This window comes from Kryptolebias marmoratus, linkage group LG21, assembly GCF_001649575.2.
Source record: "Kryptolebias marmoratus isolate JLee-2015 linkage group LG21, ASM164957v2, whole genome shotgun sequence".
Taxonomy (NCBI): Eukaryota; Metazoa; Chordata; class Actinopteri; order Cyprinodontiformes; family Rivulidae; genus Kryptolebias; species Kryptolebias marmoratus.
Window position 1 is genome coordinate 18,576,383 of NC_051450.1, and position 15,272 is coordinate 18,591,654.

At 38.7% G+C, this 15,272-nt stretch overlaps 2 protein-coding genes and 1 non-coding gene across 5 annotated transcripts in view; 2 read left to right on the forward strand and 1 right to left on the reverse strand.

The window, feature by feature from the left end:
- LOC108243164 (myosin VIIA and Rab interacting protein) overlaps positions 1-8,141 on the forward strand; it is a 98,284-nt gene extending 90,143 nt beyond the window's left edge. For all 3 annotated transcript variants that reach the window (XM_017428439.3, XM_017428441.3, XM_037973295.1), the window contains 5 exons: positions 2,847-3,038; positions 3,131-3,292; positions 4,050-4,142; positions 5,067-5,127; positions 5,865-8,141. In XM_017428439.3, coding sequence (XP_017283928.1) covers positions 2,847-3,038; positions 3,131-3,292; positions 4,050-4,142; positions 5,067-5,127; positions 5,865-5,908 — 552 coding nt within the window. In that variant the 3' untranslated portion in view covers positions 5,909-8,141. The remainder of the gene's footprint in view (positions 1-2,846; positions 3,039-3,130; positions 3,293-4,049; positions 4,143-5,066; positions 5,128-5,864) is intronic.
- A 940-nt stretch (positions 8,142-9,081) lies between these two features.
- On the reverse strand, positions 9,082-11,563 carry prlh2 (prolactin releasing hormone 2). The gene is made up of 3 exons (XM_017428405.1): positions 11,451-11,563; positions 10,713-10,899; positions 9,082-9,436 (listed from the first exon to the last, which is right to left on the reverse strand). Exons 1-3 carry the CDS (start codon positions 11,547-11,549, stop codon positions 9,231-9,233), a joined length of 492 nt encoding a protein of 163 aa, XP_017283894.1. The 5' UTR covers positions 11,550-11,563; the 3' UTR covers positions 9,082-9,230.
- Positions 11,564-14,890: 3,327 nt separating this feature from the next.
- Positions 14,891-14,963, forward strand: trnar-ccg. The gene has a single exon. It is a non-coding gene; the product is annotated as a tRNA-Arg (tRNA).
- Positions 14,964-15,272: the final 309 nt, after the last annotated feature.

The following is a 15,272-nucleotide window of genomic DNA, read 5'->3' on the forward strand; positions in this document are numbered from 1 at the left end:
CTGATATAATTATCTGCAGCATTTTCAGTTTGCGTCAGCAGGTGTATGGATAAACAAGGTGCTGGCTGAGACGTTTCACCGAATCGAACCAGGACACACATTTCCACCAGGTTACTGAAAATACGAGCAACATGAATGCATACGGACCGATTTTTGGTATTCATGCGCGCTGCGTGTTTAGGGTTTAGTGCACACGATTTGTTCGGTTTAGTTTTTAGAAACAGATTCACGTCGGAGTGGCTGTTTGTTCGGAAGTCAACCAGACGGCCGAATGAGTCACAGAAAGAGACATGAACAACGATGTCGGTGTTTGATTCTTTAGAGCGGCCGAGGATGTGTTCACTCCACCTTTGACCAGCGCCGATCGATGGCTCCAAGCGTTCATCTCTGTGTTTTTAAGCCCACCGGATCAGAATTTAGAAATAAAGATGGAACACACCCCTCTCATCCATTCTTCTGGCATTACCTTGAAATACCTTTCAGTCCGCCTTTAAAAAGGAATCAATACGCCTCAGATGGCACTGATTAAAGCTTCATGCAGTGATTTATTCATTACTGAACAACACTCATCCCCACTTACTACTTTTCCATTTCTTGCTTGTGTTTTTGTTTATTTAGAGGAGCAAATGACCAGCTTTTTCTAAATAAGCATGTTTGCCATCTTACAATGCCAATACCAAAAAATTCGGGAGGTTGTGTAAAATGAAATCAAAACAGAATGTGATGAATTGCTAATCTCATATATCCATATTTTATTCACAATGGAACAAAGGAAACATATTAAATGTTCAAACTGAGAAATAAAAAACAGGGTAATTTTGAAGTTGATGGCAACACATCTCAAAAGTTGAAACAGGGGCAAGAAAAGGCTGTAAAAACTAAGAGTTACGACTGAGAAACATCTGGAGGAGCATTTAGTAACTAATCAGGTTAACTGGCAGCAGGTCAGTCAGAGGACTGAATCTGAGCATAAACTGGGGCAGATTCAGAATAATGTTTCCAAAAGGAAAACTGGGAACATCCTATCATCTACATTTCATGACGTCATCAAAAGATGTCAAGAGTGTAGAGAAATCTCTGAGGTCAAAGGTCAACATGAGCTCTATCAGGCAGAGGAGAAGCCAGATGTGAACACAGCTTGTTTAAGACAGACTGAGACAAAGAGGACAACTGAGCTGAGGTCAAAGGCTGGCCTCTCTGATGGTATGGGGGTGCATTAGTGTCTGTATTATGGTCAGCTTACACATGCAATCAGTTTGCACTCCAAGTATGTGTTGGAGATGACTCTCAGCTACCACCACACCAAATTGTAGCTCAGCAGCTGTCAAAATGACTTCATTAAGGTCATTTTTGTGTTTAATAAGATCAATTAGCTGTGTCGGCCATCTTGAATTAGATCGACTTCAAAGGTTAGATGTACACAGATTCACTGATTATTTTCAGAGTTTCATTAAATCATCATTTGATTCATGAGATATTTTGCTAACAGACACACAGGAAATGACATGATCACTCACCTTTCATGAAGGCAGGCAATAAAAACACCTAAAACGACAGAAAAATATCTCATTTCCAAATGTTTTCTTTGTGATATTTGAAATTAAATGCGAGTCATTGGCTCCTGGTTGTAATTAGAGACTGAAGTGCTGATTTCAAAGTGGCTGCACCTTTCGGGAACATGTTTTGTCCTTCGTGACGTCTTGTTGCTTTTCACTAGTCTTAAAGATGAAATCATCTTTTACCTTCTCAGCTTTTGTCTCTCGCATCCTCGTTCCGCACACTTTGATTACTTTTCCGAGCCGAGCACATGTGGGTGTTTACAGGATGGTAATGAGGCCGGTGATAAATGCTACGTGTCGACTTTAAAATGTGTTTTTCAGGAACGCTAACCACAAAACTCCATTATCTTTGCTTTATTTTATTTTAGATTAAAGCAGTGATTGCATTTTCTTACATTCCTTAAGTTTGTGAATTCAACACATCTTTAATCATCTTTTTTGGGTCCTTGTGCTTCATTAAGAGCTCGTTTTGTTCTATATGTGACGCTAATAATGTTTTGCTCACATTGCTTTGCTTTTAGTCTCAAATATCTGATCTTTCCGACATGACCCTAATTTCTGTGGACATGTTAGTTTAAACCAGTGGTTCTCAAACTGTGGGGCGCAACCCTTACATCACGCAGTCAGCGTTTCCATGGCGATCAGGCGGACGGACCACACGCTTTGCCGTGTGGAGAGAGGGTCCGCTGCTCGCTGCTCAGGCGTGATGACAAACAGAGTTTCTTTCTCTTTATCAGCGGCGTCACCTTAAATCAGGGACAAACGGTCAGGGGGAAAGTGGTGGGCTAATCTGAGTGTGGCATCCGGCTTATAAGCTGACTGATGATACGCTGCTTGAAATGAGGAGTTCATCCTCATGTCAGTGTAGATTTAGAGATGGAAAGAAGAGGAGAAGCTGCTTCAAATCAAATAATTGGAATTACAGTGATGGGTAAAAGCCTTGTTTGTGTCCAAAAACTGTCAGCTGACAGGATGAAGTAAAAATAAATATATATATTAACACGTGTAGAAACATACAGCCCATTTAGCTTTCATGGTTCTAAAAGTGGTTCCACATTTTGTTTTATTTCTCTCTACTTTTGATTAATCAGAGGCTGATGGAGCAGTTTGTTTTCATTGTTCCAGGGAATTGTAGTTTTAATTTAATTGTTCAGTCCAGAGGAGCAATCTGTAGACAGATGAGAATGTTTCTCCCTCCAAAGGGAGGAAGTTTGAGAGCCGCTGGTTGAACCAGAAACTTTATTTCTTCACTGATAATGAAGTGAAAGTGTTCGTTTGTGTCCACAGCAGAAGTATTCAGCGGCCTCGCTCTGCAGCATCACCACAGAGGTGCTGAAGGTTCTGAACGCCACTGAGGAGCTGATTGGGGAGGCGGGGGGTGAAAGCTACACCCTGTCCGAGTCCATGAGCGCCTCTCCAAACAACAGCAGCTCCGAGACCCGCAAGCTGGACCAGAGGCTGACCAAGATGGAGGAGAATGTGAGCTGAAGACCATTTCATTTCAGCAGCTCCGCCTGAACGGTCGGTGCTGATGAGAACCAACAGTTCTGCTCCTCTTCTTCACCCTGCAGGTCTACCTGGCAGCCGGTGTCGTGTACGGCCTGGAGGGGGCGCTGGGGGAGCTGGAGCAGTGTGCCCGCAGCATCAGCAGCGGGAGCACAGACACCCAGCTGGCCTTTCTGGAGGACCAAGTGGCCACAGCAGCAGCTCAGGTCCAGCAGTCTGAACTACAGGTACCTAACAGGACAGAGTGCTTTTTCTGCAAAAATGCAGTGGGAAGGCTGAATGACTGCTGAAATTTGGTGAAAAAACTGTTTTCTAATTTGCTTCCAATAAGTCTGACTGTTTGTAATCCTATAATGTAATTTTGATGAAGCTTTCTTTGGGGTTTGGCTGCTTTTTCACTGAACTTCTGTCCAGTTGTACCTGAACATGACACCATGTTGAGCAGTGTGTTTAAAGAAAGAGTTTAATGGACAAGTGGAGGACAAAAGAAGCAGAATGAGGTCTAAAACCTGTATCTCCAGAGGATGAACTGTATCTGACCTCTTTTGAAATCTGTTTGAGTTGGTCTTTTTTAATAGATTTAACTAAAACGATGGGAACAAAAAGAAAGAAAGCTCAAATTTAAAACGTTTTTTTAATATAAGTTATGTGTTGACAGAAAACTGGTTCACCTTTTGAATGGTTTAAAGGTTCAAGTTGCAGACAAACAAAAAGATATACGAAAATGGTCTTATACTCGCCTGAAAATAAATAAAATATTTTTAAAAAGCTGCAAAAATTCAGAGAAACACTTTTTAAAAAACCTTCAAAAGGCCTGAAGAACTATTGATCAAGACCATTTTAAAGGATTACATTAAAGTCCGACTCTTTGAAGCACTTTTTCTTTTAAAAAATGACAGACTGAACAGAACCCGGAGTTCTGTATAAAACACTGTTGTTGCTGATTAGGATTTAAATGTGTGTAAATTCTCTTTGTGCTTGAAGATATCGAACATCGAGGCGAGGATATCGGCTCTGAAAACAGCCGGGTTGAATGTGACCGTCTGCAACCGCTTCAAGTTAAAACCAAACTCCAAGGTAACTTTAATAATTTCTGTTTTTATCAGCAACACGTATGTTTGATCATTTGGGTTTACAAGCGCTGTCCTTTGGTGGTGCTAATTAAAGAAAATGCATACAGAAAGCAGCTAAATGTGACTAGGTTAATATTTTATAAAGAACGTGAGGATCTGTCACACCGTGAGCCTTTTCTGACTTTGCACTAAGGTTTGTCTTGGACAATTTGATTGCAATTAAAACATATTCTCCCCTGTAAGCTAAATGTGTTCCTTACAATTTCTTGTGATTGGTTGTCATTTACCCACTCTGTGTGGAGAGAGACACACAGTGTGACATCAGGTCTGCAACACAGTACAGTTTATTCAGACGTCTGAATTATTTAACACAACTCAGAGCCGTGTGAGGCGCGTTTCAGTGGGGTTATCGGCCCAACAGATGTGATCTGAGATGCGTAGCTCTCCTGCATGGTTACCAAAGTAATGTATTTGTAAGTGGCTTCATTTAGTCAACATACTAAAATCAGATTTAAAGAGAAAGAAGGAATACTGAGAGAAACCGAATTCTACTCCTTTGTGTAAGATTTACTAATTAAAGTCAAAATATGAGTCATTATGTGAACATAAGCTATTTATTTTGGTCCAAATATGGACACAAGTAAATTATTTATGCATACAAATACATTTTGCAGTGTTTATAGTCAAATAAAGTGGGTTTTGAAATCATTTCGATGAAGAAAAACTTTTATTTGGAGCAGAATAGGTTTAACTTGCTTCACTGAGTTGGAGTAATATATGATTTTAGAGGTTTATCTTTCAGTGTGTGGAAGCAAACACAAATACGAGCTTGCATCTTGAAATAAAACTAACAGGAGCTTCACGTTTTACATCGGTGCTTTTTTCTTTGAGTTGTTTCAGGCGTGTAACGGTCGTATTCTCATTGCAGCCTGAAACTCTGGACTCGTCGCGCCATCAGAGGAGGAAACTTCCTGCTCCTCCGTTAAAAGGTATTAAAGCCCTTTTTGTTTGTTTTTTAGGACAAAAAAAATATTCCACTCAAAAATAGATTCCTATTTTTTATTATCCTTTTCACTATAGTTTGCAGTGGTTTACTAAAAATCAAGTGCACTGTATGAACTATGATATTCTACCCTCCTTTTTACTGAGTGCTGACTAAATGTTACAGCTTTGTAAACAGGTGTGTGTGTGTGTGTGTGTGTGTGTGTGAGGAGAGCGCTAAAGATGGAGGAAGACAGACAAAAACGAGGACATTTTATTTTGCCCTAATAAGCATCACACATTTTACACTTTGACGAAAAAGAGGAGAAAGGCCACTGAATAGATGTAAAAGAAAATATGTCTGCTAAAAAAAGGACTAAGAATATGAAAAGGTCCATTAGACGTAAAGCAGCCAAATGGAAACACATGCAGTACAGGAGGATGAGGCTGTTTTATTAAACCACAAGAAGTCGGCTCCTTTTCATGTTTGTAAATGGCTTTTTTCTTCCTGTTGCAGCTTGCTTTATATTCCTTTCTGTCTTCTTTTTTTCTTCACCTGTTTCCTTACAAAAGCTGTGATTCAGGTCGGCTTCAAAGACGAGCAGCATCATATCATTCGCTGCAGCTTTCTCTAGGTCCATCATACTGTATCCAGGAGGACTGTCCTGACATTTAGAAATGACTCGTGTGATTATTAATAGGTTCTACTTTTTCGGCTGCTTTTATTGCTACTTTTGCATTTCAGAGAAGTTGGAGTCGGAGCAGCAGGTGGGAGTGCTTCGGCCATAATGACAGACGGACAGCAGCACAACGCGTCCCCTCAGGGCCACTTTTGAGCCCCCGGGACAGGGGCCCTTCACATCTAGTGCCTTGATGCAGCATCTGCCTCCAGCTGTAGGCCAAACAGGGGCCAAACACCTGCCCCGCGCCCGGCCCTCACCCCTCAGTCCCACCTCACAGGAAACACGGCTCTTTTTCCTCTTTTTTTCCTCAGCGATCATCAGTTTTCTACTCACAGAATGCGTCACGTCAATGGTGACTCAGCAGTTTCTGCCTTAAAATCTGCTAACGCGCTCCGTATCACATATGACTCAGAAAGAAATAATAATAAAAAAAAATCTGTACAGGGAAAGAAAAACATCATTTTTATTTGTTCAAAAGAACGTTGTTGTTTCACGTAAAAATAAAGCTGTGGAAAATTCTGTGAAACTTTGTGATTCGGTGTTTCAAAAGAAGGACGAATGAAGAAACAAAAGCATCTATTCACCCATTGAAAGCTTTCTTTCCTTTCACGCAAATGAAGCAGCCGTCAGATGGTTGTCCTCATGTGAGGATGATTGTAACTCTTTGATATTTTCACATTTTACCGTTTTAAAGAAAACCCATGCGCTCACAGTATTTCAGTGTTTGGATATGCAAAGCATCAGGGCCGAAATAGTTTAATCCTGTCCTGCAACTAAACAGTACTGCAAAAATAAAAAATACAAAGCACATTTGAGAAATATGCGTGCACAGTAAAGAATAAATCATTTGAAGAACAGTACAGCATTTTAGAAATAAGCTAACAGACAGTTAGCCTAATGTTGTTCTTGAAACACTGGAAATAAATAACATTATTTCCCATAAATATACTTTTCAATTAGCTCCGTATTGGTTACAACTGATTCCAAACTTAGCTGCTAACTGCAGTAGGATTTGCATTTAAGTATATTGTTAAATTTTAATCAAATATTTGGGAGTTCGGAGGGCTAATGATGTTAATGACCTCACTGGACTGCAACTGTTGGCAACTTTTTGAGGACAGAAAAATTTCTAGAAAATATATTTACTGTACAGTTTTGCCTGTACATAATTGTGAATAAATTGCGACTTTTAAGCAAATGTCCGAAGGTCTTCGCCTGCACAGAAAGGGCCCCAGAGAAGCGTTCAAGACTGCTGCTAGTTGCTTCCGTCGACTCTGTTTTGAGAGTAAATTTGTCACGACAATTTATTGAACATTTTTTAAATTACAGCGACGCGACAGTAAGGCCCTGCGACTCGTGACATTTTGAAAACCCCCTCGTGAATGTCGTTCACAATTTGCCGCCAGCAGTCACAGCCCGGTGAGATACAGCCTACAGGAACCATAAACCCTCTGAACACATCAGGGTTTGTGAAGCTGCTGCTAATTCTCTACAGCTGCGTCGCTGTGCGCTTACACACAACAAGCCAGCATCCAGGAATCAGCAAAGAGACAACGGTTATAGCAGCTTGCCACACACACATCTCACGCACACACCAATTCAGCCCTGTGACTACCTTGACCGCTGCTCAGGTAGATAATCAGTGGAACAAGTCCTGCTTTGGGACACCAAACGGCGTAAAAAGCATTTTAGGTCCCAACAACTCAAGTTAAAAAAGATAATCCCAAGCGAGGCTGCAATCCTTTGTCTTAAAAAATGTCAAGATCACATAAATCTGTGGTTTTCCGTAACGTAAAATGGCAGCTTTTCACAGTGGCGACGGATATTCTTCAAGGCCTTAATTGGAAACGTGTGCGCTCATACTTTAAAACTAATTTCAAAGATTTAATTAATCGAGCTCAAAACAAAGCCTCCGAGGCTTGACATTCAAGTTTTGGTGTAAAAGCTTATTTTCATGCTGGAAGATTGTTCTTCAGCGAAGTCACGTTTCCTTTATTGCTTACTTTGTGGCCTTTCGTTTTAATAAAACGTATAATTTTTACCTTCACTGGGTCATATCAGAACTTTCATGTAAAGATTTTTTTACATAACATCCGATGGGCTGTATAACAAACGCCATAAAGACATGATTTTGTTACGAGCAACTTATTTTTGTACTTACTGAACATTTTTTATGCAATACCACAGAAACTATTGCAAATTAAAGGCTTTATTTTCTCCTGGATGGAAACCTTCTCAGCTCAGACTCACGTGTGATGACTCAGTGCTTTCAGTGTGAACCTGCATTTAACATTTGGTAGTTTATCACTGACGGTAATGCAAAGGCTACAAAAAAAAAAGAACAGATGACAAAAAATATTTGTGGTGGCCAGGATGATTGGATTACAGAGGACTTTTACGCTCCGTAAACATCGAAGGAGACTTGCCTTTCAGTCATTTTGGGTGGATTTTCTTCACTCTGTGACCATCAGAATCTGATTTATCTGTGCATCTGGTTGGTTTTTATTTAGAAAACCTTAAAAACAGTTTTGGATATTCTGTTGGACTGCATAAAAGATGCGATGATCCTCCGTAAGAATGCTCTGCACCCTTCTATTAGTGACCTTTGCATCACATCTTTGAGTTTGCACACCTATCCCAGGCTTTTTGTCAGTCTTGTTCTCCAAAGATGGTGTTGTATAAAAGCATGTTTCTGGTTTTACTGAATCGATGTAAAGTTTCCCGTGAGAAGCACATCTGCAAGGGTCCAATTATCAGTGTCCTGTATTTTTGTAATGTACAAAAAAAATATATAATATCTCATCACGGAGTTTGTTAATATATGTATATGTGTGAAAAGATGGAAATGTTATAAGATTACATGTTTATTGCCCAATCATAGTTGACAAATCTTTCAGTGTTGCGTTCGAGAGACGGTGTAAAGTTGTTTTTAAAGTTGTGACGCTGGATTCACACAGGAAGTCCCTTTTACTGTTAAAGGCAGATGAAGAGGCGAGAATGAAAACGACTTTTGCTCCTGTTTAAATCCAGTTTAAATAACGGCGAAGAGGCTCACTGTGCGCAGCCTTTCACTTTTTATGTGCAGTCGTTTGTTGCGGTCCACACGACACGTTGGGGAAAACATCAAAAGGCAAAAAAATGCAGATTCTCTATGTGCCACAGTACTCTCCGAACTAAAATGTATTATGGAATAAATAAAAATTTGCAAACTTATAAAAAAAAACATGTTTTTTGCTCTTTTGTTGTGCACCTGCAAAAACAAACTGCAAACGAGGCCGATAACGAGTTTAATCACAACATCTTTTATTAATCAATCTAGAATACATTCGTTATGTACAGATACGTCGGATTTTACAATGATCTGCTACAGAGACAGAGAAAAAAAAAATGAAGACACGAGTTTGTGAATTGATGGTGAGGAGAACATGTCATGGTATCCAATCTCTGTCCTCTCCATCGAGTACTTTTCCAAGGTGTTCCTTATTTCTGAGGCTGTTGAGCAGCAGCTCCAAAGTCCTGACGACGGGCTGCATCTCACTGCTGTCCAGTGCGTCCACACTGCTGTGCCTCTTCCCAAAGCGCCCGATGGGTCTCACCCCACGCCCCACGTACCAGAACGGGTCTATCTCTGGACCTGAACGCCACACAGAAACACGTGGATCAGTGAGGAAGCAAAGCGTGGCCTTTTACACAGTGAATACATCTGTTGGAGTGTTCGTTTGGAGTTATTAAATGATTTCATTTACAAATTAATGACACAATTTCCTTTTTCACAATGAGAAGAGATGTGGCTCGTTCTCTGTTACACCTGACATTCATTGCAGGGCTCATTTCAGTGAAATTCAACATAATTTAAAATAAAAAAGAAGACCTATGAGCTGCAATCAGCGAGTGAAGTTACAAAAATATCTCTTTTTCGTAGGTTTTCATTTTATTTCAGATAATATTTGACACTAGAAATGTCATAATCCTGAATGCTTTATGAAAATGCATAGTAGTATAAATACACAAAGTATTACTGATATAGTTTTAAGATTTAAAAAAATAATGAATACTGTCAAAGTAGAAAACAAAAAAACAAAATAGGTAATTCAAACCTTGTGAGGAGCATAAATGTGAAATTACACAGCAACACTATGAATAAAGTCCCCATTAAGAAAGAAAAATTATTGTTATTATTATTAATATTTAAGTTAATTTAGGGGCAATAAATGCTATAGTGTTAACTTTTTATTCAAACACCCAGACAGGGCTCTTTTCTTACAGAAAAAACATATAAATCATGTTTTCATGAATGAAACACATGTTTGCTATATGGATTTGAATCCAAAACCACAATAACTATATGTAATTTTATCTAAATATAAAGCCTGTTAAATGAAGATGTGAAACATATTTTTCACATGTGTCCTATGTGGCTCTGGAATAAAAACATTAACTTCACATGTGGAAAAACATCATGATTTTACCTATGAAAACCTCTTTAATTAACAAGTGAAACATATTTTTCACATTTCTTCTATCATTTTAACACATTTTCCTGGGATCATGGGGTTTTCCACATATGAAAAACATACTAAATTCGTGTTTTCTGTAAAAATGTATTCTTTTTAAGCTTTTTTTTTTAACTTCTTCAGAATATTTCTCAGTGTATGCTTCAGTAAGATATAGGGAGTCAAAATGTGTTCAATCAAACTGTAAACTAGAGGATTTCCCACTCAACACTGAAGGCAGCAAAGTCATAAAATTATTAAAATGTATTTTTATATGCCTCCCAGTTTAAATGCTGTAATCATAGCCTGCATTTAAAGATAAAATATTCTCATGCAAAACTGAATGCCTTTTAAGTTTTCACAGTCTGCTGTCAAAGACTAGGTGGGTGATGATAATGGCAGTATAATCCTCCTTACTTCTGTTGTCGACGTTGTGAACGATGTGGAAGTCGTGCTCCACCGTGGTGCTGTGAGCGCGGCTGAGGCTGCAGGAGAGGAGGAGGAGCAGCACCAGAGCTGCGGGCAGCCAGCGGCTCGTCAGGACGCAGTGCCGCCGGACGTCAGCCTCCCTCCCGGGCAGCATGCTGTGGAGACGGGCAAGGCACTGAGGGAGGACCACAACACCAAGACACTGAAGTTAGACATCAGAACAGCTTTCATCAAGTAGACGAAGGGATTATTAAAAACTAACCTAACCTCATAGACGTACATTAAAATAATTACTTTAATGAGTTTATTTATTGCCACAGTCAACATCCAATTGATTAATCTATCTATCTATCTATCTATCTATCTATCTATCTATCTATCTATCTATCTATCTATCTATCTATCTATCTATCTATCTATCTATCTATCTATCTATCTATCTATCTATCTATCTATCTATCTATCTATCTATCTATCTATCTATCTATCTATCTATCTATCTATATGGTTCCTGTTTGCATTTTCCACTACACCTTTGTATATAAATCTCCCAATACTAAAGTATATCCAATAAAATGTGTTTTTATATTAGTCCAGTTGATGAGGATGGAGAAACAAACCCACCTGGAGCATCTAAAGATAATCTATTCTTTGCACATAATTCATGCTGTATTTTACAGCCTAGTTTTGCTGGGAAACAAGATATTTGAATGAAGTAATACTCACCCTGGACTTTGGTAACGGGCTGAACTCAGCTGATGGAGCTTTGGAGTCTTTTTTGGAGAGCAGGTGTGCCCCCAGCTTATATATATCCATGGTGCTCATGAGGTTGTTGGATGATGAGTCAAGGACGTCAGTCTCTTTCAGTGATCCAAGACCTACTGCATGCATCACCCCTCCTCCCTTCCCTCCCACCCTCTGAAGCTCCTTATCCCTTTGGAGAAGAGCTGTGCAGGTTTGCTGTCTGTCACGCCGCAGAGCAGTCCATCAGCAAGTCAGTGACACGGGGACAACTTTCAATTAGTGAACATGGGATGACCCAGCGGCACAAGTAGGTCTGTCAGACCCGGAACTGAGGTGGGGGCGGGTTTCATCAATCAGCTTGATCACACAGGATCCAGACACAGAAAGATGCAAGGTGTACAAACCTTCTTGTTAGTGCTGCACATCTGCACTTGACTCCCTTGAATTTACTTAAAATTAAAGACCTGGCGTTCCTTAAAGGAATGAACATCTGTGCAGTCTCATGTGATGTCACAAGATGTCACACTCAGAGTATGTGTTGTGAATGACTCTCAGCTACTGGAAAGTTCCCCACAAAATGTCTGAAGAAGAGTCAGCATGATTGTTACTGTGCACAAGAGCAGGCAAACCTTAGCGTTGAGTAACCAGTGAGCCGCCGAGGTGAGAAGAAATCCACTGAAGGTACAGAATTCACGTGTGAAATTGACCTGGGGTCTAAAAGTAAAAGAAATTGTGCATTTTACTGTGTAGTTTTGCTTTAAGATGCACAAAACACAGAGCAGGAGAGCATGTTTAGTCATGAATTTATATGTGATTTATTAAAAGTATCTTTATCGTGACTGTAGGGTTTTTATTATGCAATAATATTAAATAGTAAAGGAAATAACTGATAAAAAATTAACCCAAAGGTAATTTAATAATTGATTGGCTGTCTTTAAGCCAATCTATATTTTTACTGGTCCCAAATTCATGACCAAACTTAAATATCCAATTAGTTTTTTTTTGTTGTTTTTTTTAGATTTTACAGAGAAAAGTTTACTTTGAAAGGACAAAGGTGTATTTATCTTTGTTTCCTGCAATCATTAAAACAAAACAATGGATCAGTTGGCGTCCTGTACATGTCCCCCACTGCCTTTCATCCAAGTTTTATTCTAGATATTTTGTTGACAGACAGGCAGTGTTGACACCAACAGTTAATGCCAAAGATGTTGTGTAGTGCATAGAGCTTCGAGTGTGTGTTTTAAAAGACTCTCAGCTACTACCACAACAAAATTTAGCTCAATATCTGTAACATTTACAGAGTTTATGTTGGTTAATTTTGATTAATAAGTAATAAGTCAGATGATGATAAGTGGTGGATTTCAGTCCAAGTCAAAATGAAACTTATTACATTAAAGGGCACATTATTTTTTATTTCACACAAAATATCTGCATTTTTAAATCTTGGATCTCCAGCTTTTAGTTTGAACTGAGAAACGAAACTCATCAAGAAACAAGTAAAGAAGTCCAGTCACCTTAAACGAACTTTATGTGTCGAAAACACTCAATATTGATTGATGGCAAGTCATAAAGCAGCATTACTGCTCATTTCCTTTACAGTTTGCATTAAAAGTAGGCTGTGTATCACTTTGATCAAGCTGAATAAAACTTTAATCAATTTCCACAATCTGTGATGGCATATTGCAGCCCGTGTGATGTAAACGGATGTATACGTGTGCGTCAGAGTGTTTACGGGCACAAATGCAGCTTCTCCTCAGGGTGGCCGGTGTTTTTGCTTCTCCTTCTCAGGAGTTTTTCATAAAGCCTCATTGTGTGATTCAGAGCCACAGCTGCAATAATGAGCAGATATTTACCTGAGGATGTGCAACCTCACAGTGGCACAGAAGCATCTGTGAATATTAAAGCTGATCTGATTTATGGCAGTGAGCTCTTATTTGAAAAACAAAGATCATGACTGCTCAGAGCTGGAGACAGATGTGTGAGCTTTACACTTTTTCGAGACATTCGTTCAGTAGCAATTTTATACAATATATTAAAAGACACAAATACGCACACAGCCAAAAACATTATCGCCCTTTTGCCTTCGGGGGCAGGTGCAATGCAAAAAAGATCAAAACATCATTGGCAGGAACAGGTATTTTAATTGTTTTAATGGTAACACAGCATTTCATTTATAAAGAGAGCATTAAAGTGGTGTTTCTCTGGGAGTTAAACTCCTCTCTGTGGACCCTGAAGAATGTGGTATTGATTGAGAAACCCCTGCTTCCAGGATGATTAACAACTTGACCCGACGGAGCCGTGCCGTTTAAATCTTCCTCCTTTCTGGCTACAGGATATTTTGTTAATTACCTCACAATTCATGACTTCCAGAGTGTGTGGGCTGGGGCGTTCACTAACCGTGTTTTAGACTCTTAATCGCCAGCTGCTGAAGGCAAAAGGGCAATAACGTTTTTGTGTGTAAGTGTGTGTGTTTTGTTTGTCTGTAAGCACCCACCCACAAACTACTAAACATTGTGAAAAGGAGGGTGAGGAGGAGTACCATATTATTTAGGATACTTTGCAGACTTTTTTTTATTTTAAAGCAAACCAAATTCATTCAAATAGTCAAATTTTATTAGTTTTGTAATGTTTTTTTTTAATTTTACCAATTAATGTGAGGATTAATCTGAATCTTCCTGGAACTTTATTAGTTTATGAGCGCCATAATCTGATCTCGACTTTATGAACTCTTAAAGTTGTTTAAATTTTCCACCGGATCTTCTTTGAGTGGCAATTAAAAGAATTAAATTCTGTATTTTAATAATATTTTAATATGATATTGTTGCCTGCTGTGTTTAAATGTGTACATTAATAGGCTCAAACACAAACTTATGTCTCTGTCAACATTTTTAAAATAATTTGTTTTAAATTCGTCTTACTTAAAAGTTGTAATACTTTTTTAACATTTTATTTTTTGTGTGATCTCACTTTTTTTTTTCTCATTTAACATCCTTGAACAGAGACTGGGGCAAAATCACTAACAAAACAAATAAAAACAAGGGGGGAGATATTTTATTTGCATAAAAATAAAAAACAGGGCAAATGCCATCTGTGTAACATAAAAACTGACAGAACTCAAGGTAAAGCAGAAGGTTTATAAAACAATACAACTCACCACTTCTCTAATAAAAAGCCTCACTTTTGCTAATTAGTATTAATAAATAAAATACAGATTTAGTTAATGAAATAAATTATACTTTTCTTTATACACTAATTTCAAATCATCAGACTTAAAAGCTGAGAGGCTTTGCAAATGTTATGCTCAGAAAAATTCTGGTCACTGAGGATATTTTGTTGGCTGCTGAATGCCCTCTAGTGAATGTTTTCTATAACATTTTAAGATTTTACACCAAGATGATTATTGTTCCTCCTGCAGGGCATCTGGCCCTGTGGCCTAATGGATAAGGCATCAGCCTCCGGAGCTGGGGATTGTGGGTTCAAGTCCCACCAGGGTCATTAATTAACAAATAGAAACTTCAGTCCTTTGCATTGTATCTAAAGTAGATGCAAATCAGTTACAGCTACTAAAATAAGAACGATGACTACTGTTTGAGTTCTTCCCATTAAAATTCTCAAAAGTTAACATAGTTTGTTGGAGATGTATTACCTGCAACAATCTAGCTTTGTTTAAGAGAGTGCTGGTTTGGTTTTGGTTTTTATTTGTCTAAAATGAAGCCATTGGGAATTCCAGCCTTGTATGTAATTATGAGGAATCCCCAAGCTTCACACTGATGCCAAACAAATGAAGGTATTTCCTGGTGCTAC